This window comes from Saimiri boliviensis, chromosome 14, assembly GCF_048565385.1.
Source record: "Saimiri boliviensis isolate mSaiBol1 chromosome 14, mSaiBol1.pri, whole genome shotgun sequence".
Taxonomy (NCBI): Eukaryota; Metazoa; Chordata; class Mammalia; order Primates; family Cebidae; genus Saimiri; species Saimiri boliviensis.
The window spans coordinates 15,898,218-15,925,891 of NC_133462.1; the positions used below are offsets into that span (position 1 = coordinate 15,898,218).

Sequence of the window (27,674 nt, forward strand, 5' to 3'; positions counted from 1 at the left end):
GGTGGCTCATGCCTGTAATCCCAGCACTTTGGGAGGCCGAGGCGGGTGGATCACTTGAGGTCAGAAGTTCGAGACCATGGAGGTCAGGAGTTCAAGACCAGCCTGGGCAACATGGTAAAACCCCATCTCTACTAAAATCACAAAAATTAGCCAGGTACAGTGGCACGTGCCTGTAATCTCAGCTACATGGGAGGCTGAGGCATGAAAATTGCTTGAACCCGGGAGGCAGAGCTGGCAGTGAGCCGAGATTGTGCCGCTGCACTCCGGCCTGGGCCACAGAGTGAGACCCCTTCTCCAAACAAACAGACAGACTCGGGACTATTTGGAATTGGGAGTTGTGCTGAGAGCAACCAGGAAGGAAGATTAGAAGAAGAGATGACAAGGGAGAAAGGTGATGAGTCAGCAAGATGGGTGAGGATGGGGCATTTACGCGGGGGAATTCACTGGAGGTGAGCCGGCAGAAACGATCTCCAATAACAAGGAAGTCAAGAAAGGCATTTCAAGCTGTTTGCTGTGCCCCACATCGCTGTCACACACAATACGCAATAAACTCGCTGCACTCAACAGACGTGAGGTCTTTGTTGACTTTTTGGGGGCCGGTGGGTAAAGATGAGAAGCAAGGAGACAGGATTTTAGACTACATTTTGGTCAAAATCAGAGCACACACAGAAAGGAACAACATGTTAACCTGCTGTTCTTTAGAGGAGAAAAAAGGAACAACATGAAGACACTGGGTCTACAATAAGAATTTGATGCAGCCGGAAACCTAAGCAACGTTGACCGTGCGACCAGGAAGCCTGCAGGCAGAGGTGCACATCTTGCACGGGGCATTGCTATTCTAGCGGAGGGGAAGACACGCAGCCGTACATTCTCAGGTGAGCCTGGCCGACTCTGTAATCATAGTGCCTTCTGTTAGGGATGCTGCCAGGATTACTAAGACGGAGAAGAGGGGGGTGCTCCTGAACACGAGAGGAGAGCTGCGTTCTTCACTGCTTCCTCCTTGCGCCACAGAAAGTGGCACTCAGCGGGCCACAAGGCAGAGCTTATAGGTCGGAGGGATGTTGCCAAAGCCTGAGAGCTTGGGGGTGATATCGATGTCTGCAGGCGGCACCAGTGAGCGGAGAGAGAAGTTCTGAAGGATGAAGATGAAGTAGAGAAAGAGTTCCATGCGGGCCATGGCCTCACCCAGGCAGATGCGCTTTCCTGCAGGCACAGGGGAGGCAGAAGGAAGGGTCACACCTGCACAGGTCATGGGGGTGGCGGGGTGTTGGAACTGACCGCCCCACTGAGCCTCAGCGTGCCTCATCAGCATCAGGGCTCATGACTGAGCCTGCTTTATAAAGGGGTGTTACACAGGCTCAGTGGGTGCCCACAGCTGGTGCTCAGCCAGGACCTGCTACTTCTCTGATGTCTGGGATTCCATCCCATTCCAAGAGGGTCTAAAGGATCTGTGAGTTTCAAGGTTGTGTTTATTGCAATTCCTCAAGGGTTTGTCCAATGCCTATTAGGTGCCGGACATTGGTGAGAAAAAAAAGGTGAAAACTCACCTTTAGTAACACTGACTGTTCGTAAGCCACTCTTCCGGCCATTTGGAAGGATGAATCCCTGTTTCACAGATGGGGGCTGAAGTGACTCACCCAAGGCCCCACCAATTCAAAAAGGTGAAGTGGACTCCAGGTTCCAAACGACATACACTTTTTGTTGTTGGTGTTTGTTTGAGACAGGGTCTTGCTCTGTCGCCCGGGCTGGAGTGCAGTGGCATGATCTCCGCTCACTACAACCTCGCCTCCTGCGTTCAAGTGATTTTTGTGCCTCAGTCTCCCGAGTAGCTGGGAGTACAGGCGCACGCCACCACACCTGGCTAATTTTTGTATTTTTAGTAGAGACGGGGTTTCACCATGTTGGCCAGGCTGGTCTCGAACTACTAGCCTCAAGTGATCCACCTGCCTCAGCCCCCCAGAGTGCTGGGATTACAGGCGTGGGCCACTGTGCCCCGCCAACATACAGGTAAAATGCTGCTGCATGAAGATTTTATGCTGTGAGCAGGCAAAGGACTGTGTCGGGCAAATCTGCCCTCCTGCTTGTGTTCATACAGCCTGCAAACTAGGAATGCTTTCGGCATTTAAAAATGGTTGGGGAGCCGGGCGCGGTGGCTCAAGCCTGTAATCCCCACACTTTGGGAGGCCGAGGCGGGTGGATCACGAGGTCAAGAGATCGAGACCATCCTGGTCAATATGGTGAAACCCCGTCTCTACTGAAAATACAAAAAATTAGCTGGGCATGGTGGCACATGCTTGTAATCCGAGCTACTCAGGAGGCTGAGGCAGGAGAATTGCCTGAACCCAGGAGGCGGAGGTTGCGGTGAGCCGAGATTGCGCCATTGCACTCCAGCCTGGGTAACAAGAGCGAAACTCCGTCTCCAAAAAAAAAAACAAACAAACAAACAAAAAAAAAAAACAAATGGTTGGGGAAACAAACAAACAAACAAAAAAGAAAATGGTTGGGAAAAAAAAAAAAAGACTCTTTTGTGATATGTGAAGATGAAACAAAGTTTGAATTTCAGTGTCCATAAATAGTTTTTCAAACTCACACACAGGCTTGTTTATTTATACATCGTCTATGGCCACTTTCGTAGGTCAACGGCAAAGGTTCAGAGACTATCTGGCTGGAAAAATAGAAAGTATGTCTTATTTTATTCTTAACAGCCAGTGGGTTTATGCCCTGTTTAGTGTTATTTGTGTCCTTTTTTTCTTTCTAATGATCAGAGTCAATCATTGTAATATTTACTAATTCAGGGATTCTAAAATTTTATGGTTCTATGATGCAACCTTCAAATTCTCATTGACTTGAACTTCAAACACAGACCAGTGGCGGTGGCGGGGTGGGGGGCGGTGGATTTAGCACATGCCTGGGGAAGTCAGACTGGAGAAACCTACCAGAGGAAAAAGGCACAAAGGCTTCATTCTTCTTGAAGCGCCCCTTCTCATCCAGGAAGTGCTGGGGATAGAAGGCATCTGGATAGCGGAAGTATTTGGGGTCTTTGAGGACAGAGCCAAGCAGGGCAAATATGTTTGTGCCCTGGAGTGAACATGGAGGCGGTTGGGAGAAATCAGTGTTGGACCACAGGGGTAGGGAATCCGGGGAAGGGAGGAGCGCAGTGGAAGGGAGGCAATGAGGGGCAACCTCACCTTGGGCAGAAGGTAGCCTCCAAACTGAGTGTCCCGGATGACGTTGTGGGGGACACCCATGGGCACGATGTCTATCAGTCTCTGTATTTCATGGATGACGGCATCTGTGTAGGGCATCTTGACCCGGTCTTCCACACTTGGGAGCCGGTGTGGTCCAATTACCTGGTTAATCTCTTCGTGGATCTTAGCTGGACGGGGTCAGAAAATACAGCAGAGAACGGCACAGGGAGGTGTTTTGGTCAGGGAAGCCAGGGCGAATCACGCTTTCCTAGTCCCAGCAGAAAGAGATCTCAGAGGCAAGCCACGCATGTTTAGTCGCCTCTCTAACTTAACAATGGACACACTGACGGTGCTCGGTTGCTCATCAGACATCGGGAGGGAGACAGGCAGGTTGGAGTCGGGAACTCTGCCGGGACATTTGGTCTTTACTTAACAGCACCAAAAAGCCATGGGCCCAGCTTGACTTTCAAATGTGGATTTTTCACAAAATGGGAAAGAGGCAAGCTAGGTGACCGGGACAGGATTGACACAAATGACAAGCTGTTATGTGACTGATTAAGATCACCACTGGTGGCGTTTATCTATCTTTGCAATTGAGAAGTGAGTGACTTCATCTTCTGCACTTCTGTTTTGTCATCTTCAAAATGAGTGCGATGGTCGGACCAGGTCATAGAGTTGTAAACACTGTATAACGTCTGGTGTGTGAACTAGGCCAGTGCCTGGCACATAGAAGCAGCTCATAAATATTTGTTTTTGTTTTTGTTTTGGAGACATAGTCTTACTCTGCTGCCCAGGTTGGAGTGCAGTGGTACAATCTCAGCTCACTGCAGCCTCTGCCTCCTGGGCTCAAACAATCCTCATTCCTCAGCCTCCCAAGTAGCTGGGATTACAGGTATGCACTACCACACACCTGGCTGAGTTTTGCATTTTTGGTAGAGACAGGGTTTCACCATTTTGGCCAGACTGGTCTTAGAGTCCTGGCCTTAAGTGATCTGCCTGCCTCTGCCTCCCAAAGTGCTGGGATTATAGGCCTGAGCCACTGCACCCAGCTTGATTATTTAGACCAGTGAAAGACAACTCAGACAATGGAGGTGAGACTAGAGGCGTTTGAGTAGAAATGTGTTGGTGTCTCTCATCTGTACCAGGAGAAACCCTTTGGCTTGTTTTGAGTTACATTATTAAGGAGAGGGGCCAAAATGGAAAATTTTCCTTAAGCAGGTAGTGAATTCCTCATTACTAAAGTTACCCTACTGGACCAGATCATAATTTACTGGAGATGAATTCTATTTATTTGTCTTCTACTCTATAATGGCCATCAAAGATACCCACCTCCAAGTCTCTAAAACCTAATGCCTGGAAGGCTGTGTATATAAGGGTAACAAAAAGACAAGAGAGACTCTGAACATGCCAGCAAATTAAGAATCTTGAGATGAAAAGATTAGCCTGGGTTACTGAGATTGGCCCTCATTGTAATACTGTGTGTCTGTTTAAGAGAGAGGCAGGAGAATCAGAGTTAGAAAAAAAGATGTGAGGCCAGGCACAAGTGGCTCGCACCTGTAATCTCAGCAATTTGGGAGGCCAGCGGATGGATTACCTGAGGTCAGGAGTTCAAGACCAGCCTGGCCAACATGGCGATAACCCATCTCTAATAAAAATACAAAAATTACCTGGGTATGGTGGCACATGCCTGTAATCTCAGCAACTCGGGAGGCTGAGGAAGGAGAATTGCTTGAACCTGGGAGGCAGAGGCTGCGTGAGCTGAGATCACGCCGCTGCATCACAGCCTGGGCAACACAGCAAGACTCTGTCTTGAAAAAAAAGAAAAAGAATAAAGATGTGATGCCAGAAACAAATAGAGGTTTAAAGATGCTACGCTACTGGCTTTGAAGATGGAGGACAGAGTCGTAAACCCAGGATTACAAGGAGTACTTATTTATACCCGGAAAAAGCAGAGAATCAGATGGTCCGTTGGTGTTGGCCTAGTGAAAGCCTATTTGAACTTCTGAAATTCAGAACAGAAGGATAACAAATTTGTGTTGTTTTAGACAACTAAGTTTCTGGTAATTTGTTACAACAGCCACAGGCCAAGCAGAAGATTAAATTAAATGACCTCCAAAAGTCAGGGATTTCGTGTTTCCATGTCCTGAAGTTCTAAGGGTGAAGAATCTGAGGCCGTGGGATTCTAGATTTTCAAGATGACGTCTTCTTTATGTTGGGGTGGGAGGTACCAGACAGGCAGCTCAGGGTAGACTCACCTTCTACTTCAGGATGCTTCATTAACACCAAGAATCCATAGCGCAAGGTAGAACTCACGGTCTCCGTGCCAGCAAAGAAGAGGTTCAGAGTGGTGAGGACCAAGTTCTTGAGGTTGAATTCTGTATGAGGGTTATTTTTATCCTGAGAGTGAGGGGATAGTGAACAGAGTTACTCTCTTCTGTCTTTATTATCTTTTTTTTTTTTTTTTTTTTTTTTGACAGAGTCTCACTCCGTTGCCCAGGCTGGAGTGCAGTCGCATGATCCCAGCTCACTGCAACCTCTACCTCCCAGGTTCAAACAATTCTCCTGCCTCAGCCTCCCACGTAGCTGGGGTTACAGGTACGTGCCACCACACCTAGCTAATTTCTTTTTTGTGTGTGTCTTTAATAGAGATGGGGTTTCACCTTGGCCAGCATGGTCTTGAACTTCTGACCTCAGTTGATATGCCCACCTCAGTCTCCCAAAGTGCTGGGATTACAGGCGTCAGCCACTGCACCTGGCCTATTGTCTTATTTCCTTATTGTATTTCTGGTCTGTTGTATAGGGAGACAACAGGTGGGTAAAGCAATCATGTCTAGGAGAAGACGCAGTCAGAACAAGGGTCCTGTGGCAGGAACATGCCTGTGTGTTAGAGGAACAGCAAGACAGAAGCTGGGGGGGATGCGATGGGGTGAATAACAGGGAGGATGGGAGGAGAAGAATGTGGGGTACCTTTTAAGATTTGAACATGTAGGGACATTAGGGTATAAAATTTAAATTTCCAAGGGCAAAGTTTCAATAACATAAAAATATAAATTTACAAATGTATAAAACTCTAGGAAATGATGATACAGAAGTATTAACCACTAAATTTCTACATCTCTAAGACTTTAAACTTTTAAGTTTAAATATTTAACTTCAAAGATTTCTGTCTTAAATGTTTAGTTTTACATTTAAAAACTTTAAGCTTCTACATTTCTGAAATTCTAAGACTCAAGACTACAGTTGTAAGTCTCTGTCTGGCATGTATGAGATGTAAGACTTTAACTTTCCAAGTTCCTAAAATTTCTAGATTCAAAGTCTGTTGTTTTTTTTTTGTTTTTTTTTTTTTTTTGAGACGACGGAGTTTCACTCTTGTTACCCAGGCTGGAGTGCAATGGCGCGATCTCGGCTCACCGCAACCTCCGCCTCCTGGGCTCAGGCAATTCTCCTGCCTCAGCCTCCTGAGTAGCTGGGATTACAGGCACGCACCACCACGCCCAGCTAGTGTTTTTTTTGTATTTTTAGTAGAGACGGGGTTTCACCATGTTGACCAGGATGGTCTCGATCTCTTGACCTCGTGATCCACCCGCCTCAGCCTCCCAAAGTGCTGGGATTACAGGCTTGAGCCACCGCGCCCGGCTCAAAGTCTGTTTTAAATCTCTAACAGCTTACACTTTTACGGTTTCTATATTCATCTATAAAGCCGTAACAGTTTATACTTTTACCATTTCTATAGTCATCTCTAGATAAAAGTAAGTCCTGCAAAATCATGCTTGTTTCTTTGCTTGTGTCTTTGTTTCTGTCCTCAATGTCTGCAGATTGGTTTAAAGTTGCAGGGACTAGAGGTTGAGAAGCTGAGAGAAAAGGACCAGGGGAAGAAGAGGAGGTACCTGGTGCATCTTGATGAGGAAGCAATCAATGAAGTCCCGGGGGTTTTGGTGGTCAAAGGTTGCTTCATTGATCTTGACCTTGGAGGCAACGAAGTCCTTGAGCTCTTCTATCAAGTAGTAGATGCGATGGTGTCTTCCTGGCAAATACCGCATGATTCCAGAGTACATGTCATATAGCTGTAGGAATAGGCAAGGGGACTTTGTCAGTGATGGGCGCCAGCGGCCAGCATGGGCTGAGTCTGGAGTTGGACAGCTGGGCTCAAAGTCCAGTGCTGGGTCTAAGAATCGGGTGAGGCCCTTTTGCTTCCTGGAAGTTGGGTCATACTGAGACAGTAGTTCCCCCTTAACCCCGGTTTTGCCTCCCACCATTTCAGTTGCGTGCAGCCAACCACAGTCTAAAAATATTACATATATTGCTGGGCGTGGTGGCTCATGCCTGTAATCCCAGCACTTTGGGAGGCCGAGGCGGGTAGATCACGAGGTCAAGAGATCAAGACCATCCTGATCAACATGGTGAAACCCTGTCTCTACTAAAAATACAAAACATTAGCTGGACATGGTGGCACACGCCTGTAATCCCAGCTACTCAGGAGACTGAGGCAGGAGAATTGCCTGAACCAAGGAGGCAGAGTTTGAGGTGAGCCGAGATCGCACCATTGCACTCCAGCCTGGGTAACAAGAGCAGAAAACTCCATCTCAAAAAAATAAAATAAAAATAAAAATATTACATATAATAAGATATTTTGAGAGAGAAAGAGTACATTCATATAACTTTTTAAGAATATATTGTTATAATTGTTCTATTTTATTGCTTATGAATGCCAGTCTCTTATTGCACTCAATTTATAAATTAAATTTTATCATGACACGTATATATCGGAAAAGCAGTATCTATGGAATCTGGTACTATCCATGGCTTAAGGCATCCACTGGGGGTCTTGAACATGTCCCCCAGCAATGAGGGAAACTACTGTACTCACCTCCTAGGGGTGTGGGGAGGATCGAGTGGGGTATAGGAAGGTGCTTAGTTAACTGGGGTTGGTGTGTGGGCAGAGAGGTGGCTGGGTGGGCACCTGTGTCCAGGGAGTGCTCATCTCAATGAAACTCTCATTGACCAACTGCACCAGTTTCAGGAACTGCTTGTCCTCATAGTCGAAGCGACTTCCGAAGACAACAGAACTGATGACGTTGGAGACGCTGCGGCTCAGAAAGACAGTGGGGTCGACGGGGGCACCTGGGCAGTGGAAATTGTTTATGTTGGAGGCGACGATCATGAACATGGGGTGTGGAATCACAGTCCCATGTCTGAGTCCCAGCTCCACTACTTAATTGCCTGTGTGAGTCACTGCGTTGTTGTGTTTTGGGTCTAGATTGGCCACTCTGCAAATTGGTTTAGGAGCCATTTCATTGGTTCATGAGGCTTCAATATCATTATCCATAAAATAATTAGCACAATGCCTCGCATATAGTATGCACAGTTGAGCTTAATCATTATTTTGCATTATTATTACTTAAATGCGTTGATGTTAGAGACCTGCACATTTGGGGGAAAGTGGGGTAAGCGACACATAAAAGTTTCTGAATTCTGTCTAGCTCTACCGATGATTTCATTTGGGCAATTTAAAAAATCCTTCCCTTGGCCTCACCTACACCTTCTGAAAAACAAGATCAGTAAATCTGGGAACAATTTCTCAAGAATAATGTACATATTCACAAATACACAATTTTATGAATAATTTCTGGGGTACACAAGCATTTGAAGCTTTTATGTAGACGCCGTAAATCACCCATGTAGAACAGGCAAGGATCCTCTGATGTAGAGAAAATGTGTCTCTATTTCTACCTCTTATCTTTTTTTCTTTGTTTGTTTGTTTGTTTGTTTTTTCTCTCTAAGTCTTTTCTCTGTAGACCCCAGTGTTCCATACCTTATTTTTTGGTGGGACTGAACTCCTTTAAAAACATAATGAAATGAGTATAGAGCTTCCAATTTGCAAAATGAAGTTCAAAAGATTTTTTTTCACAACAACATAAATATACTTAACACTACTGAACTGGATACTTAAAATGGTGAATATTGTAAATTTTATGTATTTTTTTTTTACCACAATACAAATATACAAATGTAATGAAATTTGACCCAGTCTTCAAGAAAAGTCATGAAGTCACATGTCACCAAAATCTGCTTAGGATATCAAGAGCTCACAGACCCCTTGTGAGATCCACTGATTAAAGTTTCTAGATAAGTGGTCTCTAAGGGTCTTCCATGTTAACTGTTTTTTTGTTTTGTTTGTTTTGAGATGGACTCTCGCTCTGTTGCCCAGGCTGGAGTGCAGTGGCACAATCACAGCTCACTACAACCTCGGCCTCCTGGGTTCAAACAACTCTCCTGCCTCAGCCTCCCAAATAGCTGGGATTACAGGCATGTGCCACCACATCCAGCTAATTTTTGTATTTTTAGCAGACACAGGGTTTCACCTTGTTGGCCAGGCTGGTCTCGAACTCCTGACCTCGTGGTCTGCCCGCCTCGGCCTCCCAAAGTTCTAGGATTATAGGGGTGAGCCACTGAGCCTGGCTGTTTTTTGTTTGTTTGTTTTTTTAAGAGACACAGTCTCACTGTCTCCCGTCTCCCATACTGAAGTACAGTGGCATGATCAGAGCTCACTGCAGCCTTGAACTCCTGGGCTCAAGCAGACCCCAAAGAGGCTGGCACTACAGGCATGTGCCAGCCACATGCCCAGCTCATGCAAACTCTTAATATGGAAGCTGGCCAGAAATCTCAGTGAATTCTTAATATTGTCCCCCTTCTCCTATTCCAGAGCTTTCTCCCACCAAGGCCCATTCTCACGACTGAGCACTTCATAACCACCCAGTCACCCAGTAGCCCTTTCCCTTGTGACCCCCATACCCTTGGTCTTCCGGAACTCCTCCAGTAGATAGCCGGCCTCCTCCTGAATTCGCTCCTCAATGCTCCGCTTTCCCATCCCAAAGTCCCGAAGGATGGTCAGGGAGAAGCGTCGGAGACTCCTCCATCGGTCTCCATTGGACAGAGCCACACCTGCCAAGATCTCAGTCTCAGGCTTCTGCCTCCCCTCCCCTCCCGTGTTCAACTCGGTGCTAGACAATGATGGGGACAGATTACAAAAGCTCTAGATTCTGCTGTCAGGGAAGCCACTCCCAACCTTCAAGCCTCATTCAAGAGAGAAAGGCTCCCTCCCTGCAGGATCCTCAAAAATAAGAAAAGTCCAGATTGAGGTGGAGTAAACGGGAATCAGTTTAGGAACGATAAGGGGAGATCATAGAGTGTTTCTTATAGGAAAGAGAGGTAGACCTGCATAAATTAAAAAAAATAACTGAGTGAATGCCTAGCAACGTGGAGAGATGTATGGATAGAGTGCCATATAAAGTGCCCAGGAATGGGGATATTAATTCTATTTTCTATATAATACTTGTATTCTCTGGACACATACACATATGTGTACACAGAAGCTCACACTTGTACATCGATATACCTACACAAAAGGAGTTGCCGTGTAGTAAGAAACATTTACAAATTACCAAATGTGTGGACTGGTGAGAGTCTTATAGCAATGCGTTAGATCTAATGAAATTATTTTACTTTATTGATGAATGGAAGGAAGCGTTTATGACTAGAATGATGGATGGATGGATGGATGGTTGACTTAATAGATGGGTGGATGGTTAATGGATGGATGGTTTGAGATAGATTGATAACGGTTGGAGGGTGGATGGAAAGAATGATAGATGTATGAATGATGGAAGCCCTAATGAATAGATGAAATGATGGATAGATGAATAAATAGAAAGTTAATTGACAGATGTATAGACAATAGAGTGAAAGATTTTTATAGAAATAATAATGAACGGATTTTCTAATGATATGGATCAATGGACAGAAGGAAGAAAAGGTGACAGACAGATAGACAGAATGTGGTGAGCCTTCTTGGAATTGAAGGGTGTGGGCCGTTAGAGATAGATGCCTGGGAAAAAGAGATCCACCTAAATGAAGGAGGCAGAGACCTATGGGTTAGGTACGTGTATGAGTGTAGAAAGATGAGAAGTAAGGTTGGCTTTGAGGGCTTCGGCAGGTGCATAAAGAATATCACATATCCATCAAAAGTAAGAGCAGAAATAACACAGAAAACAATAGAGTCAGAGGGCATGGATTCAAAATAAAGTGGTTCTACCACTTCTGTGTGACATTAACATTTATCTTAGCTTTGTCATTTACGTTAGTATAGCGTTAACAGCTCTCTGAAGGGAATCAGTGCATTAAGTCATATGAAGCACTTACCGAAGAACCTGGCACATAGGCAGTGAATTTCAGTCATTTCCGGTTTTACTGTTTTTGTTGTCATTGCTACCTACCATGACCTTGGAAGTTTCGCTCTACTGAAGCCAGTTGTCCACGGCCACTGAAGTCATCCGCTTGGTCCACCAAGGCTTCCTTCACTGCTTCGTGTCCACATAAAACAACCACTGGCCGGGGACCCATGTACACCGTGAACACAGGGCCGTATTTCTCCCTGAGCTTGGAGGGAAGGAAAACACAAGAGGAAGGGGGTGACTGGAGTACCAAGTATAGACCAATCAAAGACTTTAGAGGATGGCGATTTCAGGGGGATATAAGCATGGTACTAAGGAATCAAGGTAAATCCTGGGCTTGGAAGGACTACTGGGAAAGAGGCGCGGAAGTCTTGGCTCCTGTCATCCTAGGCAAAAGCTCGTCTCTCCCCACAAGACTTAGTGTCTGCATCTAGAAAATAATGGACCTGGATTAGATAAATTCCAAGATTCATACGCCTGTCTCTGAAATGTTCAATTTCTAGAATCTTTTTTTTTTTTTTTTTTTTTTTTGAGATGGAGTTTCGCTCTTGTTACCCAGGCTGGAGTGCAATGGCACAATCTCGGCTCACCGCAACCTCCGCCTCCTGGGTTCAGGCGATTCTCCTGCCTCAGCCTCCTGAGTAGCTGGAATTACAGGCACGCGCCACCATGCCCAGCTAATATTTTGTATTTTTAGTAGAGACGGGGTTTCACCATGTTGACCAGGATGGTTTCGATCTCTTGACCTCGTGATCCACCCGCCTCGGCCTCCCAAAGTGCTGGGGTTACAGGCTTGAGCCACCGCGCCTGGCAATTTTTAGAATCTTAAGACTTCATGATACCAAGTCTCAAAGTGCTAAGACAACCTGAGTCAAAAAGTCCTTGTGTTTAAAAATATAATGTACTGTGATTCCAAAGTCCTGAGGTCATGAGCATCTTATTTCAATGCACTGAGAAGGTGTGTTTCCAACATTTCAGGATTCTGGAATTTCAGAATTCTAAGATTTGCAAAGTCTGTGTTTCCAAAAGTCTATCTTTTAGAAGCCTCATGTTCCATGTGAACCTGGCTATAGGATTACTTGCTCTTAGGCCTGTAAGGGGAGACTGACAGACTCACCTTCATCAAAGACTGAAAGGTAGCATGAGTTCGAACTTGCAGCAGGTTCCCCAAGAAAGGAATTGGTGTGGGACCTGGGGGCAGCTTTCCTCCCTTATTCATTCGTTTCCAGGCAATGAAGATGAGCAGGCAAGACAAGAGGAGTTCCAGAAACATGGTGACGGCCCATCCCAGCCCCATGGTGCCAGGTTGGCAGGTTCTGTCCTGGGCACGAGATCCTGCCTAAATAGGTCCTGGGAGATCAGCTTCTACCAAAATCTGAACACCCTGGGATTTAAGATTTCCGGGTTTGAATGTCATCGGGGAAGAGTACTTTATGTGGGGGGTGGTTATATAACCTATAATCTCCCACTTGAATAAAGGTAACTTGAATTCACACAGGGAAATCCTCTGGGGCCATTCCCCTTTATTCATATTTCTAGTCTCCCTGTTGTCTCTCAGCTCTACAGAATTGAACAGAGTTTCTTGGTTGGGTGTAAGAGGCAGATTAGTATCTTTTTAGGCTATTGATTTTAGGATCCAGACAATCTGGGTACAAGTGGCAGTTCCATCTTTTCTTCACTGGACTTAACCTCTGGGACTTGGTTCCCCATGTCTCAAATAGGGAAATAATGTTTTATTTGTTTATTTCTTTATTGAGACAGAGTCTCACTCTGTCACTCAGGCTGGAGTGCAGTGGTGTGATCTCATTTCACATCTGTCTCCCAGGTTCAAGCCATTCCTGTGCCTCAGCCTTCCAAGTAGCTAGGACTACAGGGGCACACCACCACGCCCAGCTAATTTTTGTAGAGATGCGATTTCACCATGTTGACCAGGCTGGTCTCAAACTCCTAGCTTCAAGTGATCCACTCGCCTCAGCCTCCCAAAGTGCTGGTTTATGGGCGTGAACCACCGCAGCTGGCCAACCGTGTTGTTTACAAAGTCTTGACAGTCAACAAGGAAACCTCTTTGTTCATTATTTAATTAAGGATAACCCTAATTAATCAGTTATTAATTTTTTAAAATTTTTAATGGACAGATAATAATTGCACATATTTGTGGGGTACAGTGTGATATTTTGATATATGTATGCAATGTATATCAATCAGATTAAGGTAATTATTATATCCATTACCTAGACATTTATTATTTATTCATGGTAAGAACATTCGAAATCCTCTCTTCCTATTATTTCGAAATAAGCAATGTAGTATTGTTAACTATAGCCACCCTTCTGTGTAATGTAACCAGCCTGGTCTTGGACTCCTGACCTCAAGTGATCCACCTGCCTTCCCTCCCAAAGTGCTGGGATTACAGGCATGAGCCACTGCGCCTGGTCAGATTTTTAAAATTTATTGTCACTTCATGCCAGGCACGGAGCTGTGTGCTTGACAAGCAGGGTATCCTCCAATCCAAACAAACAGATTGCAAGGAAGGGCATGTGGTCAGAGATGATTCAGGTCACCCCAAAACAAACATTCTTATAACCTGAAGCTGCTGGATAAATTTTGGGTTTTTTTGTTTTTGTTTTTGTTTTTTAAACTCTATGTAATACCTTTCATACCAGGGGAAAAGGCATTCAGACGTTTCAAGCGCTTGGAAGTATAGCTCTCATTGTCATCTGGTTTGATACATTAAATTCATATATGACTGTATTTGAGAAGAGGTTCATATTTCAGAGGCACCTAGATGTCTCCCAATATTTGTTTTCCCCTCTTCCACAGTAATGTAATTCTATCCAGCTACGTGATTATCGAGAGTAAAAACTACCCTTCCCATCAAGAGTAAAAACTGCATTTCCCAAGCTCCCTTGCAGCTGGGTGTGGCCATGTAGTTAAGTTCTGACCAATGAGAAGTGAGTGAAAGTGATGTACGCAACTTTCAGTTTATGCTTAGAGGGAGGGGCAAGGTTTCCTTCCCGAATATTTCCTCTTTCTGGCTAAATGGGATGGAAATGTGGGGATGGCAAGGGCGACAACTTAGGAAAGAGAAGCATCAACATGGTAGAAGCCTGGGTCTTTGATATCAGTGAACTACCTGATGAGCCCTGGGTTGCTTACGCAGAGCCATTAAGTCTAAGAAAATTAAATTTCAGCCGGGTGCAGTGGCTCATGCCTGTAATTCCAGCACTTTGGAAGGCTGAGGCAGGTGGATCACCTGAGGTCAGGAGTTCGAGACCAGCTTGGCCAACATGGTGAAACCCCATCTCTACTAAAAATGCAAAAATTAGCTGGGCGTGGTGGTACACACTGTAATCCCAGCTATTTGGGAGGCTGAGGCAGGAGAATTTCATGAACTTGGGAGGCCGAGGTTGCAGTGAGCTGAGAAGGCACCATTGCATTTCATCCTGGGTGACAGAGCAAGAGAGAAGAAAAGAAAGGAAAAGAAAAGGAAGGGAGAGAAGGAGAGGGGAGGAGAGGGGAGGGGGAGAGGAGGGACGGGGAGAGGAGAGGAGGAGAGAAAGAAAAGAGGGAGGGAAGGGAAGAGAAGGGAAGGGAGGGAGGGAGAAGAAAGAAAGAAAATTAAATTTCCATCTTGTGTAAGATGGAATTAAACCCTTTAAACCACTGTTTTGGGTCTTTGTTATAGCAGTTAACCTGTATGTTATGAAATTTGGCTTCTATGAAGAATGCTTGAAAAATCATTGAACCAAGATAAGTGTCCAACACGTATCGTGTCCAACGTCAGACATTTGCCTTCTTTTTTTGCTGTGTCTGAGTACCACCCATATATTAATTGTTCCTTTAAATTGACTCAGTTTTTAAGAACTTAAGTTTATTGACATGAAACTTGGTATTTCTCCCTTTAATGGAAGATTAGCTGTCTTCTATCATAACCTGTGTATTAGTTATCTAACACTACATAACAAAACAGCTCAACACCTAGAGGCTTAAGACAATGGTTTGTTATTTCCCACGGTTTCTGCATATCAAAGTAATTTAATGCCACACTCTCTCATATCCACAGGGAAGTCTTCCTGGTTCTGAAACCTGACCCCAACTTCTTTTCTGCATCTCCTCTCACTCTTAAACTCAAGCTTGGGGTTCCAGCCTAAACACAGCATGTCAGAGTTTGAAGAGGTCTCTGAGGTATTTTTTGGTTCAGAGTTTCTCAAAAGCTATCAAATGCACAATTTGACCCAATTTATATCCATGGAGTATAAATCATCAGTTGTGAGATACTGTAAGATTCCTTGTAAGGAGGATGTATGCATGGATTTGAATGTTACAGATGTAATCATAAATATATTTCACAACTGGGGCAGCACAGATACTGTCTGGAGATGGAGAAGGGTCCTGGAGGCCTCTTTAGTAGATGAACTATGGGGCTATTGGTAAGAGTGGTCCTGGAGAAGTGGCTGAATCACCTATTTATCAACTGGTTTCATTTGGATGTTTGTCCCCGCAAACCTCACATGGAAATTTGATCCCCAGTGTTGGAGGTGGAAACTAATGCGAAGTGTTTGGCTCATGATACAGAAATTACCTGATGCCCTCTTCATGGCAATGAATTAGTTCTTGCTCTATTAGTTACTATGACAGCTGGTTGTTTAAAAGAACTTGGCCATACCCTCTCTCTCTTGCTTCCTCTCTCACCATGTGATCCCTGCACACACTGGCTCTGCTTTACCTTCTGCTAAGAGTGGAAGCAGCCTGAAGCCCTCACCAGAAGCAGATGCTGGTGGCCATGCTTCCTGTACAGCCAGCAGGACTGTAAGCCAAATAAATCTCTTTTTATTATAAATTACTCATCCACAGTACTGGATAATAACAACACTAAACAAACTAAAACAACCTCTATCAAAAGATACTCTAGTAGGCCACGAGTGGTGGCTCATGCCTGTAATCCCAGTACTTTGGGAAGCTGAGACAGGTGTATTGTTTAGGGTTGGGAGTTCAAGACCAGCCTGGCCAACATGGTGAAACCCATCTCTACTAAAAATACAAAAAAAAAAAAAAAAAAAAAAAAAAAAATAGCTGGGTGTAGTGACCGGTGCCTGTCATCCCAGCTACTCAAGAGGCTGAGGCAGGAGAATCACTTGAACCCAGGAGACGGAGGTTGCAGTGAGCCAAGATAGTGCCACTCGCCACTGCACTCCAGCCTGGGTGACAGATCCAGACCCTGCCTCAAAAAAAAAAAAAAAAAAAAAAAGAAAAGAAAAAAAGAAAAAAAAGAAAAGAAAAGAAAAAAAAAAAGAAGCTATAATAACTCATAGGACCACATCTGTGTATGTGTGCTGAATTTTCTCCTTAAGCAGCTTCTTTCTTCCCAGGACAGGGGCTTCATCAGGGCTCAAAGCAGAAAATGCAGGGGCACAGTGGACCTGGCAGAAGAACTGTTTATTAAATGTTCGATAATTATGTGAGCTGATTACAGTGATTATTAACTAAATTATGCAAACTTTTTTTTTGAGATAGATTTTTGCTCTTGTTGCCTGGGCTGGAGTGCAATGGTGCAATCTCGGCTCATTGCAACTTCCACCTCCCAATGGTTCAAACAATTCTCCTGCCTCAGGCTCTCAAGTAGCTGGGATTACAGACATGCACCACCACACCTGGGTAATTTTGTATTTTTAGTAGAGATGGGGTTTCTCCATGTTGGTCAGGTTGGTCTTGAACTCCTGACCTCAGGTGATCCGCTCACCTCAGCCTCCCAAAGTGCTCGAATTACAGGCATGAGCCACCGTGCCTGGCCAAGTTATACAAACTTAAAATGGAATATATTACATTTTTAAAAGAAGGTAATGAATGCTCAAGGCTCATCACATCCTAATTATTTTACTATATTTTACCATTATCTGTGCTTTGAAGATTGTTGATGTCTATTTGTGACTGTAAAGTGAAAATACTCTATGATGGTACGTTTTTCTACATCTCTTCCCAACTCCATTTTCGGTGACACTACCTCAGCTGGTTGTTTGAAATTGGCCATAGTGAATGCATTCATAGCACAGAAATCAGAAAACTCTATAAATCGGGTCTTTTTTCCCTAAGAAGCCGCGGATAAACATTTAGCAGCACGCCCCTGTGGGTGTATTTCCAAATCTGAAGATCTGGGCTTGGGATGATGCCAGCAGGTGGTGCAAGGGAGAGTGGGGGAAGTTTTTCAGAAACTCACTGATATTAAGCGGAATTCCACGTGGGGTGGGATCCCTGTGGAAGTCTCCCCCTCCCTTTGGGCAAAGGAGATGGAAAAGAAAGCGAGGTTGGGGTTCAGCTGGCTGTAGTGTTCATGTCTTGCACAATGGCATGCAGGGAGCACTCTGACTTTGGAGACTGACAGACTGGGGTTTCTCTTCCCATCCAGCCCTAACGGGACACAGGTAGTTCCTTCAATGGGTAACATGCCGGGAGTCTAGCTCCCGCTGTTATTTCTATTGGCCATATGTTTCCCATCATGCCCCTCTCCCAAGGCAGTTTCCTGTCATGGAGGCTCTCTGAAAGCAGTTTCCCATCATGCCCCTCTCCCAAGGCAGTTTCCTGTTATGGCTGCTCTCTCAAAGCAGTTTCCCATAATGCTTTGCTCCCAAGGCAGCTTCCTGGAAATGATGACGTATTTCTAGAGATCCATGCTGTCCGAGCTGCATGGCTTCTCAGCAACGCCACAGGTTCTCGGCATCCTCAATGGCCGTGGCAGCGGGGACAAAGATGTGAATGCTGGTGTCCTTGGTTCTCCCTGCCTACTCCCTTTAACCCCATGGCCAGAAAGGGTCTCATACCTGCTTCGGTTCTTGATGAAGGCCAGGGAATAAGTGCTGGTAGACAGTGAGCATATGCCAGACCTTCCCCATCATCATCTTCCAGAAACCACAGAAAAGTAAGCCTCCCTCTGTGAGCTGTTTTTCAATCTGTATTTGGGGGATGATAACAATAGTACCTTCTGTGTAGTGTTGTTTGGGGTGGATGATGATGTGCATGAAAAGCCCTTAACACAGACCTTGGCACATGCTCAACCAGTGGAAGGCATTTAGCATGATTAAATGGTTGCAAAATGGCATGGTCCTAAGAGTCCCTGAAAATGAGGCCTTGGACACTATCTGTGCCTCAGTTTCCCTATCTAGAAAATGGGACAAATGGTTGTATTGATCTTCTGAGGTATTCGGGACAATTCAATGAATTATGACACAGAGCAAGCATTTAATAAGTATTTGTTAATATGAAAATTAGAGTTTGCATCCCAGAGATAAACCCTACTTAATTGTGATGGACTAGCTTTTTTAACGTGCTGCTGGATTCTGTTTCTAGTATTTTGTTGAGGATTTTGGCATCTACGCTCATCAAGGATATTGGCCTGGAGTTTTCTTTTTTGATGTGTCTCTGCCAGGTTTGAGTATCAGAATGTTGCTGGCCTCATAGAATGAGCTGGGGGCGAGTCCTTCCTCCTCATTTTTTTGGAATAGTTTCAGTAGAAATGGCACTACCTCTTCCTTAGACATCTGGTCGAAGTCAGCTGTGAATTCCTCTGGTCCTGGGCTTTTTCTGGTTGGTAGAATTTTATTACTGATTCCATTTCACAACTTGTTATTGCTCTGTGTAGGGATTTAATTTCTGTCTTGTTCAAACTTGGGAGGTTGTATAGAATTTCCAGGAATTTATCCATTTCTTCCAGGTTTTCTAGCTCGTGTACATGGAGATGTTCACAGTAGCCTCTGTGAATTTTTTTTGTATTTCAGTGCGTTCCATGGTAACATTCCCTTTGTCATTATGGTTGTGTTTATTTGGATCTTCTCTCTTTTTTCTTTATTATTCTAGCTAGCAATCTATCTTATTTATTCTTTCAAGTAACCAATTGCTAGCCTTAGTGATCTTTTGTTCAAACACTGTGGAAAGGAGTGTGATGATTCCTCAAAGAACTAAAAACAGAACTACCATTCAACCCAGCAATCCTACTACTAGGTATATACCAAAAGGAATATAAATCATTCTACCATAAAGACACATGCACGTGTATGTTCACTGCAGCACTATTCACAATAGCAAATACGTGAAATCAACCTAAATGCCCATCAGTGGCGAACTGGATAACGAAAATGTTGTACATATATACCATGGAATACTGTGCAGCCACAAAAAAGAACAAGATCATGCCTTTTTCAGGAACATGGATGAAGCTGGAGGCTGTTATTCTTAGCAAACTAAGGAAGGAATAGAAAACTAAATACTACATGTTCTCACTTAAAAGTGGCAGCTGGCTGGGCGCGGTGGCTCAATCCTGTAATCCCAGCACTTTGGGAGGCCGAGGCAGGTGGATCACGAGGTCAAGAGATTGAGACCATCCTGGTCAACATGGTGAAACCCCGTCTCTACTAAAAATACAAAAAATTAGCTGGGTATGGTGGCACATGCCTGTAATCCCAGCTACTCAGGAGGCTGAGGCAGGAGAATTGCCTGAACCCAGGAGGTGGAGGTTGCGGTGAGCCGAGATTGCACCATTGCACTCCAGCCTGGGTAACAAGAGTGAAACTCCGTCTCAAAAAAAAAAAAAAAAAAAAAAAAAAAAAAAAAAAAAGTGGTAGCTGAATGATGAGAAGATATGAACACATAGAGAGGAACAACAGACCCCGGGGCCTACCTGAGGGTGGAGGGTGGGACAAAGTCGATCAGGAAAAGTAACTAGTGGGCACTAGGCTTAATACCTTGGTGATGAATTGATCTGTACAATGAATGCCTGTGACATGAGTTTACCTGTATAGCAAACCTGCATATGTACCCCTGAACTTAAAATTAAAATAAATAGACCAGGTGCAGTGGCTCACGCCTGTAATCCCAGCACTTTGGGAGGCCAAGGCAGGTGGATCACCTGAAGTCAGGAGTTCAAGATCAGCCTGACCAACATGGAGAAACCCTGTCTCTACTAAAAATACAAAATTAGCTGGGCGTGGTGGTGCATGCCTGTGATCCCAGCTACTCAGGAGACTGAGGCAGAAGAATCACTTGAACCCAGAAGGTGGAAGAGTTTAAGCAACATGGCGAAACCCTGTCTCTACAGGAAATACAAAAAGTAGCCGGGAGTGGTGGCACTCACGCATCTTACCTACTCAGGAGGCTGAGGTGAAAAGATCGCTTTAGCCCAGGTTGAGGCTGCAGTGAGCCTAGATCATGCCATTGCACTCCAGCCTGGGCAACAAGAGCAAAACTCTGCCTCAAAAATAAAATAAAATAACATTCCATAAAATGTTTGAAATAGAAAACATGTTCATTCACTGGCATCTTCACCAGAAAAAAATGAAAAAATGAAAAGGAAAAGAAAAAGAAAGAAAGAAAACATGGTTACATATACAATGGAATCTTCTTCTTCTTTTTTGAGATATAGTCTCATTCTGTTGCCCAGGCTGGAGTGCAATGGCATGATCTCAGCTCACTACAACCTCCACCCCATGGGTTCAAGTGATTCTCCTGCCTCAGCTTCCCAAGTAACTGGGATTACAGGTTTGCCCGGCTAATTCTTGTATTTTTAGTAGAAACAGGGTTTCACCATCTTGGCCAGACTGGTGTTGAACTTCCAACCTCGTGATCCACCCGCCTCGGCCTCTCAAAGTGCTGAGATTACAGGTATGAGCCACCGTGCCCAGCCACAATGGAATATTATTCGGCCATTAAAAAAAAATGAAATCCTGTCATCTGCAGGAGCATAGGTGGACCTGGAGGACATTATATTAAGTGAAATAAGCCAAGCACAGAAAGACAAATGTCACATATTCTCACTCATAATGGGAGTTTAAAAAACCGATCTCATGAAAATAGAACGTAGAACGTTGGTTAGTAGAAGCTGTAATCCCTAGCAAGCTTCGACAGGGAAGCCAGTGCTTTCAGTCGGGAGGTGGCACCACATGTCTGCAAGATGAAATGTCTCCTGGAAACAAACATGCTACTGTCACCAAGCACATGAGCTTTCTGCTTGTCACACTGAGAAGCGAACATTGTACATCCTTCGGAAGTACATTCTACTCAGATTTTGGGACAGTATGATCCCCCTATTTTTGCAATATCCCCCATTTCTGGTTTGCATTTGGGTTGCTGCTGGGAAAACCAAACCTCTGGCAGCTTCTTGGTCCCTTCAAAAAACATGTTCAGCTTCAGCCACGCACAGTGGCTCGTGTCTGTAATCCCATCACTTTGGGAAGTCGAGGTGGGCAGATCACCTGAGGTCAGGAGTTTGTGATCAGCCTGGTCAACATGGCAAAACGTCATCTCTACTAAAAACACAAAAATTACCTGGGAGTGGTGGCGCGTGCCTGGAAATACAGTGCAGTCACTTGTGATCCACTGCTTCTTTATCAGAGAGGGCAGAACCAGCACTAGCTAACATCACCAGACATACTGGGTAAGCCCACCTTGACCATTTTTAAGTGTGCAGCTCAGCAGTGTTGAACGCATTTCATCTTGAAAACCTAAAACCCGTTAAATACCAACTCCTCATTCCCCCCGCAATCATTATTCTGCTTTCCAGCTCTATGGACTGGGCTACTCTAGGTACTGCATGCCTATAAACCCAGCACTTTGGGAGGCTGAAGCAGGCGAATCATGAGGTCAGGAGATCGAGACCATCCTGGCCAACATGGTGAAACCCCATCTCTATTAAAATACAAAAAAAAATTAGCAGGGCGTGGTGGTGCGTGCCTGTAGTCCCAGCTACTGGGGAGGCTGAGGCAGGGGAATCACTTGAACCTGGGAGGCAGAGGTTACAGCCAAGATCACACCACTGCACTCCAGCTTGGGCGACAGAGGGAGACTCAGTCTAAATAAATAAATAAATAAGTGGATTCATATAGTATTTTTCCTTTTGTGGCTGATTATTTCACTTACGATAACATCCTCACGGTTCATCCACGTTGTAGCATATATCAAAATCTCTTTCATTTTAAGGCTAATATTTTCATTCTATGAATGGACCAAATTTTATCAATTCATCTGCTGATCGCACTTGGGTGGCTTCCACCTTTTGGCTACCGCAAACACTGCTTCTATGAACATGGGTGTACAAAGATCTCTTTAAAACCTTGCTTTTGGCCAGGTGCGGTGGCTCACGCCTATAATCCCAGCACTTTGGGAGGCCGAAGCGGGTAGATCACGAGGTCAAGAGATCGAGACCATCCTGGTCAACATGGTGAAACCCCGTCTCTACTAAAAATGCAAAAATTAGCTGGGCGTGGTGGCGCATGCCTGTAATCCCAGCTACTCAGGAGGCTGAGGCAGGAGAATCGCTTGAACCCAGGAGGCGGAGGTTGCGGTGAGCCGAGATCGCGCCATTGCACTCCAGCCTGGGTAACAACGGTGAAACGCCATCTCAAAAACAAACAAACAAACAAAAAACCCTGCTTTCAATTTTTCTCTGTATATACCTAGGAGTAGAATTGTACATCATATGGTAATTCTATTTTTTAATTTTTTTAAGCTGCCATATGATTTTCTGAGGTATTTTTATTTTTCTATATTTAAGGGATACAAGTAGTACAAGTAAAGATTTCTTTTATTTCTTTTTCTTTCTCCTTTCTTTCTTTCCTTTCCTTTCCTTTTCTTTTCTTTCTAGACAGTGTCTCATTCTGTTGCCCAGGCTTGGAGTGCAGTGGCCTAATCTCAACTCACTGCAACCTCCACCCTCTGGGTTCAAGTGATTCTCCTGCTTCAGCCTCCCAAGTAGCTAGGACTACAGGTGTATGCCACCACGCTGGGCTAATTTTTTTTACATTTCTAGTAGAGACAGAGTTTCACCATGTTGGCCAGGCTGGTCTTGAACCCCTGACCTCAGGTGATCTGTCCGCCTCAGCCTCCCAAAGTGCTGGGATTACAGGCATGAGCCACCGCACCCATTCTAAAATGATTTCTTTCTTTTGGTGTAAAGAAGCTTTTTTAGTTTAAGTCCTATTTGTCTATTTTTTGCTTTACTGCATTTGTTTCTGAGGACTTCACCATAAGTTCTTGGCCTAGGCCAGTGTCCAACAGTTTTTCCTAGGTTTTCTTCTAAAATTTTTATAGTTTCAGGTCTTACATTTAGGTCTTTAATCCATCATGAGTTGATCTTTGTATATGGTGAGAGATATAGGTTGAGTTTTATTCCTCTGCATATGATTGTCTTCCCAGAAATATTTATTGAATAGGATGTCCTATTCCCAGTGTATATTTTTGTTGACTTTCTCAAAGATTAGTTGGTTGTAGGTAAGTGGTTTTATTTCTGGGTTTTCTATTCTGTTCCATTGATAGATGTGTCTGTTTTTATGCTAGTACGATGCTGTTTTGATTACTATAGGCTTGAAGTATAATTTGAAGTCAGGTAATGTAATGCCTCCAGCTTTGTTCTTTTTGCTTAGAATTGCTTTAACTATTTGGGCTCTTTTCTAGCTCTATATGAATTTTAGGACTGCTTTTTCTAATTCTGTGAAAAATGATGTTGGTGTTTTGATAGAGATTGCATTGAATCTATAGATTGCTTTGGACAGTATGTTCATGTTCACAATATTGATTCTTCAAATCCATGAGCATGGGATATTTTTCCATTTGTTTATGTCATCTACAATTGCTTTTATTGGTGTTTTATAGTTCTGCTTATAGAGATCTTTCATCTCCTTGGCTAAATATATTCTTAGGTATTTTATTTTCTTTGTAGCTATTGTCATTGTGGTTCGATGAGATTCTACCCCGTTGCCATTTGATGTTTTCTCTTTCTCATTTGTGAGGTTGTTTCTGTAAGGAATGTGAGTTTTATTTTTCTGTATGTTTTCATGATGCTGAATGTTGACCTTTCATCTCCATGTTTAAGACCCATTTCAGTATCTCCTGTAGAACCAGGCTAGTGGTGACAAATTCACTCGGCATTTGCTTGACTGGAAAAGATTTTATTTCTCCTTCATTTACAAAGCTTATTCTGGCAGAATATAAAATTTTTGTCTGACAGTACTTTTTTTTCAGTAGCTTTAAATGCCATTCTGTTCTCTTCTGGCCTGTAAGGCTTCCACTGAAAAGTCTGCTGTTAGTCTAATGAGGTGACTAGATGCTTTTTCTCTTGCTAATTTTAAAATTCTTTCTTCTTGACTTTAGGACTTTCTAAATATAATATTATCTGAAGATCTTTTTGTGATGTATTTGCGGGGGCTCCGTATCTGGATGTCTAACTCTCTTGACAGATGTGGAAGTTTTCATCAATTACTTCCTAAAAATAGGTGTTCTAATTTTTTAAATTCTCTCTTCCCACTTGGGAATACCAAAAACGCACAAATTTGGTCACACTATGTAGTCCCAGATATCTCAAAGTCTTTGTTTATTCTTTTTTATTCATTTTTTAAAATTTTGTCAGATGAATATTTCAAAAGACCTGTCTTCAAGTCTTCAAGTTCTGAGATTTTTTTTTTTTTTTTTTAGAGATAGGGTTTCACCAGGTTGCCCAGGCTGGTCTTGAACTCATGGGAGTGGTGGGACAGGGATGTGGGCAAGTTCTCAGGCCCTTGAAGAGCACAGGGTGTGGTGTGATATGGGTGATGGCTGTAGCAGTGCTGAAGCAATCCGCTAGGACCCAAACAGTCCATGTTGGTGCTACTGATAGATGCGGCAGGTTGGATGGGCTACTCCCCAGTCCCACAGCATCCTGTAGCAGGGTGCTGGTCTCGTCCTAAGTGTGCTTGGGAAAGCTTGTTCTCCCCGTCCCTCCCCACTCTGGGTGGCGGCTACAGTGGCATCACCTCACACCTGGCCAAAGGGAGGACAGAGCCCGACATTAAACTCTCACAGTTGTGCCAGCTGTGGGCTTGTGACCAGAAAGGGCGGACCCCTCTCAGGCAAGCAGTATGGACAAGAAGTTGTGAGGAGTCAGGGCCACTCACATGTCCCTGTCACAGCAGCCCACAGCAGGATGGGGGGAACTGTCACAGGTAAAAGGCAAAGGGGCTTTGTTTCCCTGTCCTTCCTTGGCCAGGTAGTGGCTGCAGCCAGGTCAACTCAAACTGGGCCTGAGGGCAGGGCACAGCATAGAATTAAACTCTCAAAATTGCTCCTTGGGCCTGCAACCAGGGTGAGAAGCTGTGGGGAGTGTGTCAGTCTCAACACCAGCCCGCGCCAATGCAGAATGGTCCCTCCCATGGGTGCCTGGGAGTGCTGGGTCTCCCCTGTGCCTCCTTGAAGCAGCCCAGGGGCAGCAACCATTTCTATAGATCTCCAGTATCTAGGCGCTCAAAATGGCACCCAGCTGAGGCCGCTCTAGGCTAAGATGGGATTCCATGTGGGTTCCATTTTCTGGGGCAATGTCTCTGCACAATCTTTAGGGAGCTCCATATGTCGACCGAGTGGGTTGAGGGTTTCTACTAGACCCAAGATCATAAAAACCCATTTCAAAGCGTGGAGTCCTGGGAGTTTCTCTCTTATTATTTCCCCACATCCAGGAGCCACTCCCAGCTCTCGGCCAATCCCCGCTCCTTACTCACTTCCGGTGTGTCCCGTCTCTTCTCTGATGAATCCCGGAATTCTCTCCTAGATGATCTGTTGAAGATGGAGTTCCTCTCCACGGAGGAGGCCATGCTGCCTGCATCTGGTCAGCCATCTTGATCACCTTTCTACATTTAAAGAGACACAGCATGTTTTAAAAAAATGTAGTTCCCTTAGGAATTATTTACCTAGCCCTCCTAGCCAAGAAGTGGTCTACATTTTAAAGGATTTTAATAAGATGAAAAATGAAATTTTAAAAAATATATAAATTTGCAGTCATCCCACCTCCCATTCTCCCTGTGTTAAGGAAGGCCAAAAGCTATGGGGTTTTTTTGGTTGTTGGTTTGTTTTAAAGAAAATCCCTTTCTTCACATGTTGGACTGTAGGGGAAAAAAAAAAATTAAAAAAAAAAAAAAAGGAAAGAAAACCCCTTTCTTCTAACTCTTTTCAGAATCTGCTGCTTTTCTTCACGCTCCAGTGATTTCAGGGAATTGGGTTCTTAAAAATGTTTTCTTCAGAGTTAATAGTTTTTATTCACAGGATGCTTGCTTCAATAGAAGCTACTCAACCATTACCAGAAGAAACTCTTCATCAGCGCACTGGGAGGCTGACATCTTTGTCCTCTTAAAAAAAGTTGTTTGGGCATGGGGCTCACACCTGTAATCCCAACACTTTGGGAGGTCGAGGCGGGCAGATCACCTGAGGTCGGGAGTTCAAGACCAGCCTGACCAAACTGGCGAAACTGCATCTCTGCAAAAATACAAAAATTAACCAGGCATGATGGCAGATGACTGTAATTCCAGCTACTCAGTAGGCTGAGGCAGGAGAATCGCTTGAACCTGGGAAGTGGAGGTTGCAGAGGGCCAAGATCACACCATTGCACTCCAGCCTGGGTGACAAAGCAAGACTCTGTCTCAAAAAAAAAAAAAAGCTGAAAGTAGTTCGTCCCTGTCATCTATTCAACTTCTTTCCCATCTCTCAACTCTAAGTCCTGCCATTTATCTGGTAGGAAGGAACTTCATGGCCATAGATATGAGCTGTCCAAACACTCAGAAAAAAGGAATCTTGACTTTCTTCTCTTCTTTGACCTTCTTCACTCTATTTCAGTCAACATTACCACAGCCCCACCCTAATCCTTTTCATCACTTTGAAATGTGAAACATAAAACATTTCACTCTCCACCCACAACCACCAGTACGCCAACTCCCCCACTGCCTCACTGCCAATGGCCTGAGGCATATACTGGCCAGTCTTTGGTTAAGTTTCCAAAGAGTGCAAAAACTATAGAAGATCAAGTCTCCCTCCTATTAAAAGATTATTTTTCTAGCATTTTGAAATCTTTTGTTACATGTTTACATGGAATTATTTTAAGAAACACAAGAGATTACAAGCAATTTGTCTAATGTTTTCATAAAGAGTAACAGGTGGGGCCTGGCAGTCCAAAGTGGTGGTAACAGCATGAAATTTACAGTCACAGCCAGGCATGGTGGCTCTCGCCTGTAATCCCAGCACTTTGGGAGACCAAAGTAGGCAGATCACTTGAGGTCAGGAGTTTGAGACCAGCCTGACCAACATGGTGAAACCCTGTCTCTACTAAAAATACAAAAATTAGCTGGGCGTGATGGTGGGCACCTGTAATCCCAGCTACCTGGGAGGCTGAGGCAGGAGAATCAGTTGAACCCAGGAGGAGGAAGTTGCAGTGGGCTGAGATTGCACCATTGCACTCCAGCCTGGGCAACAAGAGCAA

At 44.3% G+C, this 27,674-nt stretch overlaps 1 protein-coding gene across 7 annotated transcripts; it reads right to left on the bottom strand.

Moving 5' to 3' along the window:
• Positions 1 to 654: 654 nt before the first annotated feature.
• Positions 655 to 27,445, bottom strand: CYP2G2 (cytochrome P450 family 2 subfamily G member 2). Of its 7 annotated transcripts, none has more exons than XM_074386310.1 (9): positions 25,927 to 25,984; positions 12,537 to 14,862; positions 11,462 to 11,624; positions 9,981 to 10,130; positions 8,149 to 8,309; positions 7,076 to 7,252; positions 5,444 to 5,585; positions 2,937 to 3,376; positions 655 to 1,203 (listed from the first exon to the last, which is right to left on the bottom strand). In XM_074386310.1, the coding sequence occupies exons 2-9, from the start codon at positions 12,714 to 12,716 to the stop codon at positions 934 to 936; spliced, it is 1,683 nt and encodes a 560-aa protein (XP_074242411.1). In that variant the 5' UTR covers positions 12,717 to 14,862; positions 25,927 to 25,984; the 3' UTR covers positions 655 to 933. The 7 variants fall into 7 exon arrangements, 6 of the variants coding, with proteins under 6 accessions (XP_074242411.1, XP_074242412.1, XP_074242413.1 ...); XM_003943181.3 differs by lacking the exon at positions 25,927 to 25,984 and having other exon boundaries at positions 929 to 1,203; positions 2,937 to 3,078; positions 3,189 to 3,376; positions 12,537 to 19,764; XR_012513830.1 differs by lacking the exon at positions 25,927 to 25,984 and adding an exon at positions 2,591 to 2,665 and having other exon boundaries at positions 1,110 to 1,789; positions 12,537 to 19,764.
• Positions 27,446 to 27,674: the final 229 nt, after the last annotated feature.

Bases quoted from the DNA above. Each gene is read 5' to 3' on its own strand.
- CYP2G2 (XM_074386310.1), bottom strand. From the start codon at position 12,716: ATGGGGCTGGGATGGGCCGTCACCATGTTTCTGGAACTCCTCTTGTCT. The intron at 11,625-12,536 runs GTGAGTCTGTCA...CTTCCCTCCAAG, and splicing joins CCTTTCAGTCTTTGATGAAG to CTCAGGGAGAAATACGGCCC. The intron at 8,310-9,980 runs GTATGGGGGTCA...TCCACTGCCCAG, and splicing joins GGAGTTCCGGAAGACCAAGG to GTGCCCCCGTCGACCCCACT.